Here is a 21,056-nt window from a genome sequence, read left to right as displayed (position 1 = left end):
ACATTATTTTCCAGTATTTGAGCCACATCTTCTTTGAGACTTCTGGAATGTCAAAGCATTATTTCCTGATAAAACTGTCAAGCAATTAGCTAATTTTACAATTACTTGCTCTTTAAACTTCATTAAAAAGTCCTGAATCAAGAAGAATAAAGGTCACCATTTGAGTTCAGGAAAAATATTCTTATGGAATTACTCTGCGCTGCCTTGAGGCATCTAGGAGATGACTGCATCTTCACTTCTATTCCTGATTTCTTGAATTAAAACAGGAAATTCAAATGGTCATTTTAAATACATTAAAATGCTTCAGCATGAACCTATGCTAAAAGATTGTTTCTTTAAGTCTTCAATAACTGTCTAAATCCAACATGTCATTACACTTCCCTTTCAAAAAGACCTTCAGTCACAGACAAGTCCATTTGTGTAAATTAAAGTGCACACGGATGAAGAAGGTAACGTGGGTCCAGAGTAGGTGTCACAAATACATTCTTTTTCAATTGGAAGGTTAAAAGAAGTCTTATTAGTTAAAAGGACACCAATCAGAATTTGTGATAATCCAGATACACCCATACTTCATTCCTGAATAAAATGTTCAGGGAAGTTTTAAAATGAGAACTCTAGAGTGCATATGCCTAGAGCGATGCCATTTTAACTGATTTCACACCTTTCATGAGTTAATTCAGACACAGTTTGGTTTATGTGACAGTTAAGTGTATGGGTCAGCCCAGTCTGGAGAAGGGACTCCCAGGAAGCTGGTACAGCGTGGTTTCTAGGTGTGTCTGTGAGGACGTTTCTGGAGCAGACTGGCGTTTGAATCAGTAAACTGAGTAAAGACTGTCCTCACCACTGAGAGGGGGCAGCGTGCCACTGCTGGGGATCTGGGTGGAGCAAAAAGGCCAAGGAGGGGTGAATTTGATCTCCTCTCTGGAGCAGAGACATCTGTTTTCTTCCCCAAGAGCATCCGAGCTCCTTTGTCCAGTCCACGATGGTGCTCAGGCCTCAGGCCTCGGACTGAGTTATACTGTGCCTTCTCCTCACTCTGCAGCTTGCATCTCAGGGAACTTCTTGGTCTCCATCATTCCCTGAGCTAATTCCCACAGTGAATCTCTTCTATGCCTAGACATGGCCTGTGAGCTCTGCTTCTCTGGAGACCCTTGACTAGTGCCGTTCCCCAATGGCTCCATGCTGTGAATGTCCATGGGGGAGCTGTAGCCTTGACTTCTTTAAGAACAAGCTGTGATGTCCCCTTGCCCGTCTTGACCCTGCTTTGACCCTATAGGCCCTGTCCTTGGACAAGCCAGTTATTATCTTGGAGCCTCAGACTCCTCATGGGTGAAATGGCAGTGATAATAGTTCTGGCCTCAGAGCAGTGTTCTGAGGATTGTGTGAGGCCATCCAGGGTAGCACACGATAAGCACCATTATTAAACCATTATGATTATATTTCAAAACAGCAAGAGGTAGGCAAACATTTAATTCTCCCGATCTTGAATGAGTAGAACTTAAATGACAAGAGAAGGGCATAACTATGCATTGTTGATTGGAATAGAATGATTTCCCATGGAAAATCAAAAGAGAAATGTTTACTGGGTATCCTAGTTCAGATAGAAAATTCTATTAAGTAGCTATTAGTCACTCTATTGAAATTTACCTCTTCATTAACTGAATGAAACATATGAGAATTTTTACATACTCAGAATTGAACTTTGTGGACTTTGAAAGCTATATAATAAGCCAGCCTTCATTCCTCCCTCTCTGCCTACTGTCCCTCTTTCTCAGACCCCTACCTCCAACCATAACCTATATTTTAAAGAATCAGTCAGTGGTTCTCAATATTTCATGTCTGTCTTTGAGTCAAGACCACACCTTGTCATTCTTCTAAAACTTAAGTCAACCAAAAAAGAAAAAAAAAAAAAAAAAAGAGCTTCCAAAACAAACTGAAGAGTGACAGGGAATCAGCTAGTGCAGGACTGAGCAGAATAGACCAAGGGCTATAATGTAACAAAATAGCACCCATGAGATTGTTAAATGGAGAAGAAAAAGTTATCAGAATTTTAACTCAACTCAAAATACCTAGCTGGCTGGCAGAGATCAAGGTGTTAAAAATTCTGGTGTAAAAAATGACAGAGGAACTTACAGACTTTCCTTTTTGAAATAGGAGTTGATTTCCAGCTAGAGTGAAATACCGGGTTTTCCACCGCTTGATGAACTTCCATCTGACTTGCTTCTCTTTAAGTTTTCCCTCTATGAGAGGCTGGCCATCTTGATTCACAACTGTTGAAGGGAACAGAATGAGCAAGTCATTTATTTTCCATTATTTATTTGGCAAGTTTCCAAAAGTCAGAGTAATACAATGAACCAGAACTCGGTAAGCTTACTTAAGAAGTAGGCTAATTAGCTATGAATTTAGGTAACCTTTCCTCTTTTGTCCCTAAGAGAATGCACAATACAGGTATGATAATGGGAAAGTGTTAGAAGCCTTCATGGAGATTTTCAAAAGGAATTAGCTCACAAAAAGAGCATTTGGATAGTAATATTTAAGGTTCATCCAAATATTCAGTTTTCTGCTCTGCTTGACTTCTTTTAATAGGATTCTGTTCCTTAGTTTGGAATGATCAAATGGATTCATTATGGTGCCACATGCTCATTTTCTACTATTCATTTTGCCAGTAACTAAGGTAATAAAAACCAAATTTCTATGCTTTATGACACATGAACTGCTGGAGAAACACAACTCTATAAATAATCATAAACCAAGAATATTTAGCTATTTGGCAGCAAAAGTCAGTGCAGTGCTCCAGAAGTCCTGCTTTCCTACTCTTGTACACATTCCCTCTCTCTGAACCATCCGTGGTCTCTCTCTGTTCTTCACATTCCTGTCTCCAGCAGGTCAGCAGCTGGCCATTGCACATTTCAACTCCAGCGTGGGTGCCTCTGAGAAACATCTTCCAGCCCTGCCAGAGCAGCTCCCCTCCATGTGTTCTCACAGCACCCGGCATGTATGATCACACATAATCATAGAATTAGAAGATCCATTACAGTAGTGAAGATTCGATGCTGAAATGAAGAACTTATTTCTTTGAGCAACCACATAAGACTCTTCAAATTTCTGGGAAAACATCTGATTTCTGTGGGAGAGGCAATGCAAAGCTTGATTTGGTGTAGGACAACATTTACTCATATACTCTTGTGTTCCATTTTCAATGCACCTTGAACAAGTCTCATCACTTTGCAAAAACTTCAGGTAGTGCATGTTTGACTGCATGAGCACATCTGTCCTTCCTGTGTGTGGTGTCATTTCTTCTTTCTAAGACTGATTACATAACCACCTCAGATGCGAGGATTGTTCCTCTTGACAGAGTATTTTGAGGAGAAGAATAGTGAAGTGTACAGTTTTCATCAACAGAGTTCCAATAAGGTGGATTTGGTTTTTTTCCTCTACTGTCTGATGACTATTCGATTGACCGACCATTCCAGTTGTCAAGTCCAGATTAAGGCCCAGAATTGAAAACACTTATCAAATATGCTGTCAGTTAGTGAGCAGGGCTATGGTGAAAATACAGTAAGGAGTAAGGGACTGGAAGGGTGGTATGTCTGCATTCAAGTGGGCAGGAAAGAGCTTGCACATTTGAAGTGACACTGAATCTGAGACCTCAGCCATGACAAGCATCTTGGAGCTTCATGGTGGCTGGTACTGTGCACAGCAGATGATGGCGAATACAGATGCTCAAAAAAGTCTTAATGGATAGTCAATATCAAGAAAATGATTATTGTATTCTGTTTTGCTTTACCAGGGGTCATGGGATTTTCTAAATTCTATTTATTTATGTATTTATTATTTGAATGGCAGAAAGATGGGGGGTGGTGGGGGAGGAGAGAGAGAGAGAGAGAGAGAGAGAGAGAGAGAGAAATCTCCCATCTGCTGGTTCACTCACCAGATGCCCACAACAGCTGGGATGGGCAGGCTTAAACCAGGAAGAAGTCAGGAGTCTTTGACTCAAACTGAGTCTCCTTCATGGCTGGCAGAGACCCAAATCCTTGAGACCTCCCAGACCCTGCTGCCTCCCAGTGTGTGCGTTAGCAGAAAGCTAGAATCTGAAGAAGAACCAGGACATGAACTCAGGAACTGGATTTGGAATATGGGCATCCTAAGCAATGTCTTAACTGCTGGGCCAAGCATCTACCCTTGATTTTTCTAACTTCTTAAGGCTAGTAATGCTTTTTGTAAGCTTACATTTTCCCTCAACCTAAGGCTTGCTTCCTTTGTGAGGTCTCCATACTCTGCTATTCCTGGCTAAAGGCACCGGGTTTTCCCTGTGCGGCATGGCCTCCAGCAGTGGGAGCAGCCGGGGCATGCTAGGGACTCAGTGCCTGTTTATTAAGAGCTGGAAGTTGAGTCATGAAAGTCACTCGGTGTATCTGGGAGCAGGAAAGAAAGTTTCCAGAGGACACCAACGAAGAAAAAAGGCAAAAAAATAAAGCAAAATAAATAAAAAAGAAATGAAACCAAGAAAATAAGCAACAATGAAAAATCCAACCCCCAAAATTAAATGAGTATTTTGACAACACCCATTTTCATGTGTTCAAATTGGAAAAGAAATGGCTAATCTCACTGTAGTGTCCCAGGATTTTGAATGGGAACTCAGAAGATTCAGATTTGAACCCTCCCATGAGAGCTACAGCTTTTTGATCAACGAAGAAGAAATAGTAACAACCTCTCCTGCTTAATATGGATGCTGAAGCATCAACAGCTAAAATCAACACTTTTCAGAAGTTTTCTTCCCTAACCCCACTTAAATTACAGACTCTACTTCTCAGTTTGTAGTCACACTGCTTGTTTGTCATGGTTTTATTGGTAAGATAATTTAACCTAATGCCATGTCATAATGGTACTGTCTCAATCTTTCATATTTACCTAAACAAGCATTAGAAATAGTTATGATCTCTGAAATTATTTCAAATCATAATTTGTTTAGGCACAAGGATCCTTCTAGGTCTGACACAGGGGATTAGCTATTGTATTTCTGCTCAAGGCAGATATGTTTACTCGAAGAGCACAGGGGTACTTTAAAAAGTTCATGGAAAACGTGTAGTATGAAAAAATTATGCAGGAATTTCAAAACTTTTGGCACCAAAATAAGCTTATCTTTTAGTTATATTTTTCTACAAACTTTTAAAAAAGATTTGTTTATTTGAAAGGCAGGGTGATGGGAGAGAGAGAAAGAGAGAAGAGAGAAAGAGAGAGAGAGAGAGAGAGAGAGAGAGAGAGAGAGAGATCACAATGGTTAGGAGTTGATCAGGCTGAAGCCAGGGGCCTGGAACTCCATTCAGGTCTCCCATGAGGGTGGCAGAGGCCCAGGCCCCTTGGTCATCCTCCACTACTTTCCCTGGACACATTAATAGGGAGCTGAATTGGAAGGAGAGCAGCTGGGACTCGAACTAGTGCAGCAAGCAGTTTAAGCTGCTGTGCCACGGGGCTAATTCCACCCACAAAATCAAGAAATGTGTTGGGGAAGACAGACAAAAGAGCTTAGGACTCCAGCAGGTTCCTGGAGTGGTGGAGCAAAGCCACGGGCTATAGGCTGAGCGGATAAGGTAAGGCAAGCTTATCCCAGGTGTAAGATCTAGGTAAGAAGATGTTTAAGATCAAGTCATACAGAGGGCACCTGGGATGTCAGTGGAAAGTTCTTCTAAAGCCCCACTGAAGAGGAGTAACGAGTGGCCTAGAGCCAGTGAGAATCCAGCCTGGATGGCAGGAAGCCTCACACACCTCAGATGGCATCAGCTGTGGGTGATGCAGGGTCCAGGATGGAAGCAAAGGGCACCCTGAACTGGGGGGTGAAGGCAGTTAATAAAGGTGTGGGCCAGGTGTAGTCTCTGGGGCTGGAAGCCTGGTGACCATAGCAGCCTCTTCCTGGAGTGGGGAGGCAAGGGAAGAGTCAGCACCCTTCCAGAGACAGTGGGGAGAGTGCAGAGGACGCCATCAATGCTCATTGGCCAGCTGGAAGGGAGCCTGTGCACAGATAAATCAACCCCGCTTCCCTCCCTCCCTCTGACCTCCTGTTGGGATCCTCTCACGTGGGAGACCTGGAAGAAGCTCCTGGCTCCTGATTTCAAATAGGCCCAGCTCTGGTTGTTGCAGCCATCTGGGGAGTGAACCACCAAATGGAAGACCTGTCTCTCTGTCTCTCCCTCTCTCTGTAACTTTGCCTCTCAAATGAATTAATTAATTCAAAAAAGAATTACATGAATGTTAAGTCCTATTAGTAATATGGCAAGAAACTGCAGGCACCCTACTGCCCTCCCAAGTGCATTAGCAGGGAGCTGGATCAAAAGTGTAGCAGCCAGGACTCGAACCGTCACCCATATGGGATGCTAACATCTCAGGCGGTGGCTTTACCCGCTATGCCACAACGTCAGTCCAAAACTCAAGAACTTCTAGGAATTTATTAGTGTCCCTATGAGAGTAGTATATCATATAACATACAATGGAGTAAAACTGCAAGACCCAGAATGGGAAGAAAATTGTTAGGACCTGTCTATGAAAGTAAAGAATAGCATCATAGTGCAAGATCATATTCATGTCCTTGGTTTTGGTCAATAGGGTTTCAGAAGAAATACTCAGAATCAGTGTTTATTTGTGGAACTTGACTAATTTATTGCCTTAAACAAATATTCTAAGGGCACATCCCAAGAAGGCATCCTGTTCAGTAGATCTGAGAGCTCGTATGGTCACCTTTGTATCTTTGCGAGAAGTCCATCAAAGAAGACTGCCCAGGCTTGTTGAGTAACAGCTGACTAGTGGGAAACAATCAGGAAGGTGGAAATCCATGCAGATAATTATTCAATCTTAGGACTAAACTTTTAGAAAGAAGGGATTTCCCACATATAGCTCATGTTGGTGCCACTTAGTCTAATAAGATCTCATGGATGGATATTACTGGCAACATCCCTGGCCGTAGGACTTCAGATAGTTTAAAATGTTGAGCACTCTCCGCACTGTCTGGATATTGTGGAGCTGACCCAGTGTTGTGAATCAGAGATATGGCTTCCTTGTGTCAGGTCCTACATTCTTGATATTTATTTTAAGGTGTTACCTTATAATGCTTTCATGGAATTTTTTTTACTGAGTTCCATCTGTTGTGGTTCACCACTTGGCCTCAAATCTTTTGCAATAAATGGAAGTTTACAGTGTCTGTTTTAAAAAGCTTTAACTATAAGATATACACCCTCACATGCTGTCTGCTTTTATATATACATACACTCAACTCTATACACACATATGTGAGTGTATATATACACACATAAGCACATACATATATATTTGTGAATTATAAATACCTCACACATTCTGTTAAAATTATCTATTTATCAACACACCTTTGAAAACAACTTACTAAAGGAGAGAGTAGTTATACAAAGAATACCTATTTGGTACAAAGACCTGCTAGAAGTGTCATCATATAAATATGTAAAAATATTAATTTGTTTTGTGTCACCACTTGACTGAGAAACTTCTGCTGCTGAAAAAAATATCCTATGATGTTTCTGAAAAAGTGGGAATGCTGAGATCCCAGGCAGAATATGAATATTCTGCTGAGATTTTTTTTTTATTTGACAGGTAGAGTTATACTCTATAGGTAGAGTGAGAGAGAGGAGTGAGAGAGAAAGACAGAGATAAAGGTCTTCCTTCCATTGGTTCACCCCACAAATGGCCGCTACGGCTGGCGTTGCGCCGATCCGAAGCCAGGAGCCAGGTGTTTCCTCCTGGTCTCCCATGTGGGTGCAGGCGCCCAAGCACTTTGGCCATCCTCCACTGCCCTCCCAGGCCACAGCAGAGAGCTGGACTGGAAGAGAAGCAAGCAGGACTAGAACCCGGTGCCTATATGGGATGCTGGCGCCGCAGGCGGAGGATTAACCAAGTGAGCCACAGTGCCGGCCCCTGCTGAGATATTTGATGACTTCATTTTCTATGGCTGCTAAAAAGCAACACTGTTGTTTAAATATAAGGGTTAGTGGCTGAGAACCAAATCTCATTTCTTTCTTTTTTTTTTTTAATATTTATTTATTTATTTATTTGAAAGTCAGAATTACAGAGAGAGAGAGAGAGAGAGAGAGAGAGAGAGATCTTCCATCTGATGGTTCACTCCCCAATTAGCCGCAATGGCCAGAGCTGTGCTGATCTGAAGCCAGGAGCCAGGAACTTCCTCTGGGTCTCCCATGTGGGTGCAAGGGCCCAAGCCCTTGGGCCATCTTCTACTGCTTTCCCAGGCCATAGCAGGAGCTGGATCGGAAGTGGAGCAGCTGGTCTCGAACCCGAGCCCACATGGGATGCTGGCGCTGCAGGCCAGGGCGTTAACCCGCTGCGCCACAGTGCAGGCCCCAATCTCATTTCTAATTTACTAATATGGGTAAATAAAAAATTATGATTACACTGAAAGGCGATGGCAAAAGCTCTTTTAAAATACAATAAGTGCTTTATTTCAAAAACTACATAAAACTTACAAAATATCAATGTCATCTTAAGCCTGTGTGGTGATGAGACCGATTTACTCAACGTTAGTCTGTTCATTCATCTTGACTCAGCTTGTTCCCCAGTACAAAAGGCCAGGTCTCCACACATGGAGATTTGTTTGTGGATATTCCAAGAGTGACTAATGTGTTACTGCAAATATCAGGCTTATCAGACACCTTAATCCTCAGTCCATACAAGATTGTTGGCCCGTTGTGGAAAGGTAGGAGAAAGTGGTGCTGGGTCAGTAATAGGGGTTGGCGCCTGCCAGTGTTAGGTTACTGATCTTAGCTTGTTTCCCATCAAATCTCACAGTTATTAGGGAGCTTCCTATGGGCGCTGGGTGCGGGCACACTGAAACATTTCTAGGATAGTATTGAAACTGTGTTTCCATGCATGCGGAAACCTTGTACATAACAATGTTTTCTTCTTTTAAAAGTTCATGTTCCAGAAGATGTTAGTTCAAGGTTTCAGTTTGGTGAGAGTTTTTTTGTTTGTTTGTTTTTGAGAAAGTATTATTTTTTAAAAGCTAACTGTTAATGTTGAATTTCAAAACAAATTCTATTTCCTTCTATAGTTACCCTATCAGCCACATGACTTAGAATTACTCAACCATTCATCTATTTGTCAAATGTTTCTTAAACACTACTTTGTGCCATGCCTGAGTAGGGCATACAAAGTGATTAATCTGTGGTTCTTCTTCCTGTGGTTTACTGTCTAGAGGAGGAGGTTGATGGCAACATGCCCTGTGCATGTAGGCAGATGAAAGAAAGCACAGAGGGGAGAGGAGTTTATTCTGCCTGGGGGGAGGGGGCATGTGTGTGTTTGAACAAGATAGAGAGGGAAAGAAAGAATGAGAGTATGTGGTGGATGTATGGGGGTGGGGTTTAGCAGAGAGAGGAATGTCAATGCCACTGAGATTGGAACAAAGATTTCAGACTAATAAATTGTCTAAGTTGATAAGTGTGTATTTGTTTTGTCATTGAATAATTCAAAATATTTTAAAACATTATCTGGGTTTTCAATTCTATGTAACCAACACATATTCAGTAGTTGCTAACAGTCTATAAATGTGAAAATGCAAAGTTATCCTACAAAACATTACACCGTCTTTGGTAGTCTAACAACATTTAAAATCCAACACTGCTTGAACGTCTGTGGTAGGACAGGAGACATATAAGACAAACTCAGCCACTGCATGAATCCAAATTAAGTCTTCTTCCTGTGAAATTTTATATTGAAATTAAATAGAAGATTTCCATCTTAAAGGACTCAGAAAGCTATTTGCGGCCTTATGGGCTAGGTCTTCCTGGAGGTCATTTAGGCCATTTCCTCATGAGAATTTGGAGCAGAAAGTCATCCAGCCCACGTGAACACTGCCAATGGTTTCTCCCACCTGAAGGCATCTCCTAACAGGGGATGCCTTTTTACTCTGACACCTTTCTGAAATCATCTCTGTTGCAGATGATGTAATGGACAGCATGCTCTTATAACATCAATCTTTGACGTCAAGTACTAAAGAGGAGTCTTGATAGAAAGCTGCCTGCTGAAGTCCTTGCATTTTCTTTTTGTACTCAAGGAGGCCTCCTACTGACAGTCATGTTCCAACTCTGAATGTCTGGTGACTTTGAGAGTAATTGCCCCAGGGATGGCTCAGATTTATAGAGCAGGGCCTGAGTGCCAAAAATCTAAGTTATTTTATTTTATTTTATTTTTTTGGTGTGTGTGTGAGGGTGTAAGAACAAAGGCATCCCGTGTGTTTTGAGAAACGAAGGAAAGTCATGACCTAGTTCTTCCTCCTACTTTTTAAAAATGTGACTGAATAGAGAGCCAGATGTGTACCAGGACAGCCCAGCTGAGTAACCCTGACAGTCAGCATATACTACGCAGAACCCAGACACAGGGGACTGATAAACAGGGTTTTCCAGAAATAAGTTCTATGCTACTTGCTCAATCGCTGTTCTCTCATTCATGAGGACTGATGGATCTACAATCACCACCATCAGACAAGTCTCCCTGCATTATTGCTTTATTACAATGACTGTATGATCTTCTACTCTGTATGTTTATCAAATGATTATCAAAAACAGAGTCAGCAATTGGAGCAATTGGAAATAGCTTCTACTATAATCATTTCCCTCATGTAATCATTTCCCACACATTATCATACCAAAATCCCTGTTCCTCTTCTAGCAGAATAAGTCTTCAAGAATGCAGATCACTTCTAAAATATTAAACTTGCTGTAGGCCTTTATAAGACATTATAACACTAAGGAATAATTATTCTTGGAATTTCCATTATCAATGTACTTAGATTTGCCTTAGAGTTTGAAATTTCATGTTCTGGAACCAGCCTGTCTGAGTTAAGAGCCTGGTTCTACCACTAGGTCCCTATGTGTGGGGAAAATTATCTTGTCTCTCTGTTTTTCTTTTCTTTTTTTTCTTTTTTTATTTTTTGACAGGCAGAGTGGACAGTGAGAGAGAGAGACAGAGAGAAAGGTCTTCCCTTTGCCGTTGGTTCACCCTCCAATGGCCGCCGCAACCAGCACGCTGCGGCTGGCGCACCGCGCTGATCCGGTGGCAGGAGCCAGGAGCCAGGTACTTTTCCTGGTCTCCCATGGGGTGCAGGACCCAAGCACCTGGGCCATCCTCCACTGCATTCCCGGGCCACAGCAGAGAGCTGGCCTGGAAGAGGGGCAACCGGGACAGAATCCGGCGCCCCGACCAGGACTAGAACCCAGTGTGCCGGCGCCGCTAGGCGGAGGATTAGCCTAGTGAGCCGCGGCGCCGGCCGTCTCTGTTTTTCAATTTTCTCATCTGTAAAATGGAGCCAGTGATGGTAGAAAATGAGAAAAATGCCTAGAAAGCTTAGTACTAGTAACTTCTGACTTTATCTGCACTTAACTGGATAAAAGGTTTTGCTGACCACAAGAAGTTAAATCTCGTGAATTTCCGTGTCCATGGTGGAGTTAATGGGAAGGTGGTGGTCTCACTTGCACCTGAAGAGGAAATGTATGTCAGGGACTGTGAGTCACGGATGTGCTGTTGGTTTCTGAAGAATCTTTTGGCATACTTTACGCATTGCTAAGAAGTATTTTATATTTTTGGATGTCATTCTTGATGTCTAATGAAATTTTAATACTATATTTCTTCTTATTCCAGAGACAGGAGACAGAAAGAGAGAGCTTCCAGCTACTGGTTAACTCCTAAATGTTTACAATAGCTGGAGGCTGAATCAGGCCAAAGCCAGGACTCAGGAACTTAGTCCAAGTCGCATGTGAGTGACAGGGATCCAAGTATCTGAGCCATTACCTGTGGCCTCCCAGGGCCCAGAATAGTAGGAACTTGGAATTAGGATCTAGAGCCAGAGCTTGAATCCAGGCACTCTGATGTGAGACATAGGTGCATCATTGCCATGTTGCCCACCATACTGCCTCATGTTTTGTTCCTCTTTCAGAGATGTTGGCCAGCATTTTCCCCTAAATACTGAATACTTGAAAATTTGAAATACTTGAAACATTAAAAAAAGAAAGTAATTATTGAATTATTTTTCTGTTGTTTTAAAAACATATCAAAAGTCCAGTTTCTTTGTTTTTCTGTCCTAGTCTCTAATGCTACTTCTTTAGGCCACTCCTTCCTGAGGCTGACAGGGGCACTGATGAAACCCAGCACAGTCCGCAGTCAGCAGTGGGCCCAGCAGAGTGAGATGCTGAGCAGGCCTGGAAGCAGATCCTTCGCTTCATGTGTGGTGACTTCTCTCAAGGAGGAGACAGCACCAACCTCTGCTTACCAGATTCACATGTGCTGGCCGTGGGATAGGGATGACTCTGACATGGTTCACAAAAAACTTGAAACAGCACATTTTAATGCTGAAGAGACATCTGACGACCACCTCTAAATATTATTCATTCACTCAATTAAAGTCATTTATCACACACTAAAAATACACAAGAAATACACTGGATTCTCATATACATCTTCAGGCCCTATCTGGATTGCAAATTTTCCTTAATGCAGAAACAATGACCCTTATTCATGTTTCTATCTCAAAGGTCAGCCTGTAGAGGATGCTCAACCAAAGAACTAAATGTGCATTGCATACATGAAAAATGGGTACAAGCCCTATGCCAGCTGTGCATGACCAATAATAAAATAAATATTCCTGTGTCTTGATCATCTTTAAACTTAGAATTTAAGCAGGACATGAATGCAAATACCAACCTCATGAATAATATATTTAGCAGAAGTGTTATGTTAGCCTTTCCCATCAATTAAATGTATGATTAATATGCTTATATAAAATCAGAAGATGAAATCAACAATATATATAAACTTTTCAGGGAGTGAAGGGTTTTTGCTGAAAATAACAGTTTAAAATAGGATTTCTGTGAGACTCAAACCCCCTTTCATGTAGTAAAAAGGAAATGAGCAAAGAAATCCAAACATGCTGAAGTTTTCAGGGCCAAACATTTTGACTCAATATGTTCTGCTATGAGACATTTGGCCTTGTGTGAATTTTTATTGCTATATGTTCTCAGTCTATATTTAACTGAGAAACGCAAATATGAAAGAATGAATGTGCAAAATGTTCTTTTCAAGCGCATGGCAGTGAATTTGAGAAAACATATATTAAAGGAACACTTTGTGTTTTTAACTTTGAGCTCCTTTGCTGAGGCCTCCCTCAGCCAGATACGATTAAATATTTATTGAACTAGGAGTCAGCTCACTGGGAGTGAAAACTCTTTAAGGACCTCTCAGAACCACCTAAGATAAGTACCTTGTTTCACTATGCTCTTAAATAAAGTTTCTTTTATGCTCTTTTTCCTCTGTGAAATCAGGTGTAATTAGAAAGGAGACATTCAATCCCCTAATTCCATATTTGCTTAAGTTAACTTTTTAAAAGTTGGGGTGTTCACTCTGGCAGTGACTCAGTGCAGAATCTATAATCAGCCAGCAATCTGTGCCTCCTGAAGGCTGGTGTCTTTAACTGCCGGCTTCTTGCAGCCATACCTTTTCCGTGGGGTAATGCATTTTAATTGATGCCTCTCTGCGAGGCCCTCATACATCCATCTGGCTAAATCAACACACTTCTTCCATTCAGCCTCCACATCTTGGCAGCTAACAGAGGACAGACTTGCCGCAATGGGTAATCTTTAAGATGCATCAAATCCCCAAAGTAAAAGACTGGGTAGAGGTGCTGCATGAATGGCTTTCCAGGGGGATGGCTCATCTACAAAGTCTTTGTGTTCAACAGGGCTTCACACTGCTCTCCCTAGGCCTGAACACAGTTCTTGGGCAGCACCAGCATCGAGAACTCTGTCCTCTCAAGCAGCAAATTAGTAAGGCAATATTCTTGGATAGAGGCTTAGTTTCAACCTAGCTCTACTGGTAGGATTGGGTCAAGTGTAATGAAGAGGCAGAATGGCAAAGATGGTGAATAGCATGGGTTCTCGAGTCAGATTTGGTTTCAATCCTGTGTGCCATTGGGCAGTCACCAAATCTCTCTGTGCCTCAGTTTCTCCACCAGTAGAACAGAGATAGTATCAGTCCTGCTTTAGATTACTTCAGGGTTGATTACATCAGACAAGGTAGTGGACGGGTTCAGCACAGGGCTTGGCGCCCACTCAGTAACAGCGATTGTTGTTTGGAAGGCTCCGTGGACCGGATTCCTTGGGCAGCAGAAAAGAAGGGTAAGGGTGAAGAGCTGCTCATGAGATTATTCCTCAAGTCATTCCTTATTCTTTAAATGTGCCACTGTTTACACAGTTCCATCATCAAGTGCCAGTGCAGAGGATAACTGTGAGCTAATATTGTCTGTGTGCTCTCTCACTCATTCAGTGTGGTCTCGTTTCTTCTAGGCTCTGGAACATCTCCTAATGCTTGTTTATTGGCTAACCCTTGGTGTCATTTGCATGCAATGCAAAAAGCTTTTCAGGGCAAAATGACTGGTCCTGTTTTCTTCATATTCATTTCTGGTTCTATGTTTCTCTCTCTTCCAATACCACCTCTTTGGTTGATATACCTTTCTCAGCATAAAGCAGAGGAGATGAGGAAAAACTCTATGCATTGTTGCACCTTGGAACATTAAGGCAAGAGGAAGGTCAACCCGAGCAGTGAGACTCATAGATGCCTGTAAACCCATGGGGCACAAATGGTTCCCAGCAGCAAGTGGGGGTCTCTCACCGGTTGCTTTCTCAGGGTTGTTGCACATGAAGCATTGCCATGCTCCTGCTGTTTCGCTGAAGGCAAACACATCAAAGAACCTCACTTCTTCCAGATGGAGCTGTACCTGGTCCAGATCCTGTTTCAGGAACACACAGCACAAAGAACATGAGCTGCTCCACCTGCTCCACAGCATTTTGAGACTAGGCAAAGGAGAATGTGGCATGAGGAAGGCCAATGCTCAGATTCAGTGCTGAGGACCAAGAGGGAGTATTGAAAAAAACTTCTCTTGGCCAACTTTGGAAAAGAGCAATCAGTTCAAACTCTCTCTGGGGAGTACTCAAACACAGAGAGAGCACAGGCCCCCGACGCAGAGGGCCAGGGGCAGGTGTCAGCTCAAAGTAGCCCAGGATGTTCTTGCATTTGGCAACAGCTCCAGAATATCTAAGAAGACATATCCTGGGCCTCAGTGTGGCTGAAGGAAATGCTGCTGGGAGATTTGTATTTTACTTACATTTTTATAAAATTAAGAACCAAATATTCATATCAAAATATTATTTTCATTAAGTTGGCTTTTGAGGGGCTGATGGAAAACAGGTCAGGTTTAATCCCTTAGCCATTGGCTCCAGCATGATTTTAGTCTTGATGCTTTATCTTAAAATTGTATACAAATTTTGCTTTCTATTCCATAATATAGCTATATTGGTCTTAATGGAAACTAATGTCTTAAATTACTTATCAATAAATTTGTTAACTTTTCTCTTCCAAATGGCTGAATAGGATTGACACACCAAGAAGACTGCCCACATCTTAGCTAACCTGTGGTGCCCTGCCAATGCGCTCCTGTCTCAGAGGCAGAGGAGAGAGGTTCCATTAGACTGTAAATGGATGGAAAATGATTAGCCTAACCAAATCAAATAGCTCCACTGTCCTCCTGAGGCTTTCCTATTATGTAAATAACTTGTATCCTTTGTTATAGGGTGGTCAGAATGGCATTGTTAAAAGGTTGCTCTTCATAAAGGAAATTCCATGTCCTTGCTACCCTTGCATGGAGCCAAGCGACTTCCATGTTTGTCCTCTACTGAGCTGTGATGTTACTTCCTTTATTCTGGCCCACACACTCTTACCTTCTCTACCTACATTAGCAGCTCTTGCTATTTCCAAGAGCTGAAAGGGGTAGATACTGTTTGCACTGCTCATGAGAGATATAAGTAGACAACAGCCAATTGGCTACCCAGATCCTACCCCAATGCTTCTGGCTCCCAGCTCTTCCTTTCTTGATGGAGGTGAGATATGTGCTGGACCACAAACTCCTTGAGAGCAGACACAAGTCTACTTTGTTCACAGTTTTATTCCAGTCTAGCCTGGTATCACCAATGGATTTATCATTGATTTGCAGGTGCAGGGCATATTCCCAATGAACTATATGAAAGATTATAGTGAAAATTTAAAGGGAATTCAATTTAGAGAGCATTTACGCTCACAGGAACATAAACACAATGAGGGCAGGGATTCTGTGTTGTTCTGTGTTGGCTGCTGTCACCGTAGCCCTGGGAAGTGCCTAACACACAGCAAGCATCACGTAACTATTTGTGAATAGGGAAAGGCATAAACTGGACCTGGGAATGAGTACTTTTCAGTATGTTCTACTAAGGCTATTATGGTTTGTGTTCTGAAATTGGACATTTGGAGACCCAAAACGCTGAATACAGCACTTTGTATTGCTAACATTTAATGACATATTACAGGCATTCCAGTAGGAACTGTATACACAGGAATGTTGTTTTAACAAAAGTGATTTCAAATGTGTTCATGGAAAAAAAAGAGACTTAAAAAAAGCATATTCCCCAAGATAAAGAAGAAGCACCTGGGAGTTTTGTAGGTTTCAAAGGATGAAGTCCATATTAAAATTTATGGGGAAAAAGCAGATGTTCATAAATATCAGTTTCAAAACTGTTAGGTCTCTGAAGTCTGTACATGGCCATTGGCATGCAGATCACTTCTCTGTCTCCCACACAATTAAGAATAAATTTTTCATTTGCCACTAACACTACTAGCAAACAAAGTACTTAAAATAATACTTACAGGTTCCTTTATTTTTCCTGCTCTGAGACCAGAAATGTCCCAGGTTGATGCATATATTCTGCATTTGTCTTGGCGAAAAATTACTTAAAAAGTTTAAGACAGATGGAAGGCTACACCCCAGTGTTCAAGTTCTGAAGCCAAAAGTAGGCTTACCTCTTCAGAGAATTCAGGTGTTATGCAAAAGGAACTGAGTGAAGAAAATAGATGGTAGTTCTACAAATTATTGAAGGTGGCAGCAACTTCGAGTAGAGAGACAGATGAAGACACACAGTTTCAAATATTTGTGAAAAATCAAAGCAAAATAAATCACAAAACAAGAACAACCAGTGATACCTCACTTTTTGAAATTTTGACCTCTTAAATGTTCTTGGGCTCATTATTTCTCTTTCCTACTGATCTTCTGGGTTTTTTATTTTCCCCAAGTCTTGTTCAAAAATTACTTTGTAGTCACTATTTTGTTTAAAGAGAAGAAAATGAAAGTTGATATGTTCAATTACAAGTTTTTTTTAAGACAGTGAGATTCCAGGGAGGGATGAAATAATTTATATTCATCTGTACATCACTACTTTGGTATTTTAGTTGTCATGAAATTGTGGCAGATAGAGCCCAGGGTAGCCTCCCCAAAATTTCCACCTCCTGTTGTTCATGTGTGTGTGTGTGTATATATATATATATATATATATATATATATATATGATCTTCTCCCTTGGGAGTAGGGGGACCTATGGCTTGCTTCTAAGAGCATGTCAAAGGAGATGGGCTATTAATCCCATGGTTATTACACAGGCATGCATGCACACATACGTGCACACATGTATAAGGCCAATCTCACTAGCTGATATGTAGGGAGACTGTCCTGGCCTTGAGTAGACGATCTGCCATATCAGGACTGCAGGAGACTATGGGATCTAAAGGCAGCCTTCAGCTGGTAGCCAGTAAGAGGTCAAGGTATTCAGTCCTAAAACTGCAAATTAATGATTTCTGCCAACAACCTGAATGAGTCTGATTCCAGGTTCTCATAAGAACCTCTGGGTGAGAGCACAGCCCAGTCAGTACCTTGACTGCAGCTCTGGGAAACTGAGCAGAGGACTCCGCTAAGTCACAGCTGGAGTTCTGACTCTGAAGCTGGGCTGTGACACACACGTGGTTTTAAGTTGCCAGGTTTATGAAAACGTATATGCAGCGTTGAAAACTAATACTAGGATTGTGCCAGGAAGAAGAAGGGAAAGTGACGCCCTGTTGGCCAGCTCTCAATGAAGATGATGATTCTGTTTAGGAGAGTCACCTTCTCCTGGGTCTGCTCCAAAACAGGCCTCAGTCATGCTTAAAGAATATAGACGTTCAAATTATTTCTGATGGCTTAAATATATATATAATCATAGTAAGCATACACCAAGAAGGAGTTTTGTGATGAGTATCATTTAATTCCAATAAATTCAGTCACCAGAGACAAGATCTTTTTAAACAGTTGACTAAATGAGTGTTTTTCCCACTTTAGAAAAAAAGAGGGAGTAGAAATTTGGGAAACTATATAAAAAGTCTCTTGCTAAGCCTCTTAGGGGAAAAATAAGCCAGGCAGCCTGGAAAGATGTGAGGATATTTACAACATTATTTTGCTGACAAATGACAGCATGAGTCAACACAATGGATTCTGTGAAAGTGCATAGTGGCCTCTGGATCTTACAACATGGTCTATGGACTGCAAGAGGGTATTGTGAAGCAATTTTCCAGAAATCAGTGAAAGCATACATCTGGAAGAACTTTGGGTTCTGGCACATTCAAATTATGTCCTAAAGCTATTTGTGCACAGATACAAAAACACAGGATTGCCTCATGTGCTCTGTGTGCCTGTTGTTGATGCAATCAACTCTAGGCACACATTTCCAATATGTTTTAAGAAATGTAAACAAGACATTTTAAAACTCCTCAATGTCTTCACATAATAATAAGGACTTCATGACTATATAGGTTTTTCTACTGATATGGAGTCCAGGGTAGGATATAAACTTATTTGTGAATTATAATCAACAATTCATCCTTATATGCCGGTAGAGTGTCTTGTAAGAAATGTTGCTGTGCTGAATAAATAAGCTAGCAAAAGTGACTTGAAAAGAAGTAATTTTATTTTTCATGTCTTAGAACTTATGGAAACTGTTACTATTGAATTTGATTCACAGAACTCAGCTGTGGAGGAAGAGATGAACGAGATAGAGTCTTCATTCCAGGGATGTGAGAAGGTGGTTTGTTGGGCTGTTCACAGAGGGAGATCGGAGCACACCTTCATTGGGAGTGCTGTGATTGTGTTAGGCTTCTTCTGCTATGACTCTGGACTAGACTAAAGCTCCTTGCATGAAGAATGACGTCTGTATTATTTTGTAACTTTTAAAAACAGTATAGCACTTCGGGGCAGGTGTTTAGCCCAGCAGTTAAGCCATAGCTTGGGACACCGACATCCCGTATCTGAATGACTGGGTTCAAGCCATGACCCCACTTTCCAAGGCAGCCTCCTGCTAAGATGAGCCTGGGAGCCAGCAGGTGATGGCTCAAGTACCCGAGTGCCTGTAACCCATGCGGAAGACCTGGATTGCGTTTCAGGCTCCTAGCTTCAACAGAGCCTACCAGGTGAACCACCAGATCGATCTCTCTCTTACTTTTTCTTTCTGCTTTTCAAATGAATAAATTTTAAATTTGAAAATAATGTATCACTTTGCTCGTAGATGGTCAATGAATTGTTATAATTTTTTACTAATTGAGGTACATAGATCCTATCTCTAATTTATAACAGTAACATTTGGGTTTTCAATTTTCATGTCTGTTCAACTATGACCACTAAACCTCTTCAGAGCAGACTTATTTTTTAAAAGTATACCTACTGGGGCTGGAGCTGTGGTGTAGTGGGCTGAGCCTCCACCTGTGGTGCTGTCATCTTATTTGGGCACCAGTTTATGTCCCAGCTGCTCCTCCTCCAATCCAACTCTCTGCTTGTGGCCTAGCAAAACAGTGGGAGATGGCTCAAGTGCTTGGGTCCCTGCACCCACATGGGAGACGCTGAAGAAGCTCTGGCTCCTGACTTTGGATAGGTCTGGCTCTAGCTGTTGTGGCCATTTGGGGAGTGAACCAGAGGATGGAGAGCCTTTCTCTTTGTCTCTCCCCCTCTCTCTCTGTGGTTCTACCTCTCAAATAAATAAATAAAATCTAAAAAATAAAAAGCTTACCTACAATTTGATGCATATTACAGGAATTTATTTTAATTTTGTTACATAAGTTTTAAGAATAAAATGCTAGTAATTGAGGCATGATGTTTGTCTGAATCTGTCAGTACGGCACGCTGACTGCTTGTGTTCAGGTTTTCCAGATCATCAGTCCTCAGTGGGTATTGGCATTGGGAATGCCTGGCAGACTTGTTGCAACTGTCAGATACAGGTATCACCTCTGGATGCCTGACCCAAGTCTGCGGTCAGGCTGAGTCACTCCATTTTTAAATAAGCTCCCAAGTCATTATGGATGCATGAACTGGAAAATTAATCCTACACCCTTGGGAACAGATGTGGGGATGGCTGATCTGTGTCCATAAACTTGGGTCTGAGGAATTTGTTAATCTCCATGTGAATATGTTTACACTTTCCTGCAATACGTTACATTACATATAGCAGCATAAATAGTTGCAAGAATGAAATTTCCATTCTTAAAAATCAGAAATGTTATTATTCCAAATTGTGCAATATGGAAGAAAGTGATGAAGTGTGAATACTGAACTGGTTGGGCCTAATTTGAAACTTGGCAAAAGGTATGGTGTGTGGGGAGGGAGGTAGGCAACAGGTGGGAGACAGACACTAAGCAGAAGCAGCAAGGGAGCCAGCATGGAAGAACTCATAGTGTGTTTCACTCTTTAATGTGGATGGCACACATGTGCTATATGTCATTGGCTCTCATTTTTCTATTCCAAATTCATAAGGGGACTCCAGATACTTATGAATGTATGACATCAATGTGGCAAACTTCTCAAAATCACAATAGATTATTAAACAGGCTTAGCTGTTTGCTCTTTGAGGCTTGTAAGTTGGGACATTCTTTCTTGGAATTCATGGCAATTCTGACTATGGCTCTGGCTCTTAGTGGTTGGAAGAAATCACTTGATTCATTTCAAAGAGAAATTCTGAATAACATTTTAATTTAAGGACTAATAAATACAATAAAATATTTGATTTGGCTCAGAAAGTCAAATTTTTATGCTCAGCTAAGGATAATGAAAAACAATCCGAATACAGAATGCTGGCAGTTCAGATGATAAGAATTTAAGT

General features: G+C 41.4%; 1 protein-coding gene across 3 annotated transcripts in view; it reads right to left on the bottom strand.

Moving 5' to 3' along the window:
• Positions 1 to 21,056, bottom strand: part of VEPH1 (ventricular zone expressed PH domain containing 1) — a 255,723-nt gene that overhangs the window by 3,858 nt on the left and 230,809 nt on the right. For all 3 annotated transcript variants that reach the window (XM_008266390.4, XM_070072605.1, XM_002716326.5), the window contains 2 exons: positions 14,692 to 14,809; positions 2,134 to 2,270 (listed from right to left, as the gene is read on the bottom strand). In XM_008266390.4, coding sequence (XP_008264612.2) covers positions 2,134 to 2,270; positions 14,692 to 14,809 — 255 coding nt within the window. The remainder of the gene's footprint in view (positions 1 to 2,133; positions 2,271 to 14,691; positions 14,810 to 21,056) is intronic.

This window comes from Oryctolagus cuniculus, chromosome 4, assembly GCF_964237555.1.
Source record: "Oryctolagus cuniculus chromosome 4, mOryCun1.1, whole genome shotgun sequence".
Classification (NCBI taxonomy): Eukaryota; Metazoa; Chordata; class Mammalia; order Lagomorpha; family Leporidae; genus Oryctolagus; species Oryctolagus cuniculus.
This window is presented reverse-complemented; position numbering and strand designations above follow the sequence as displayed.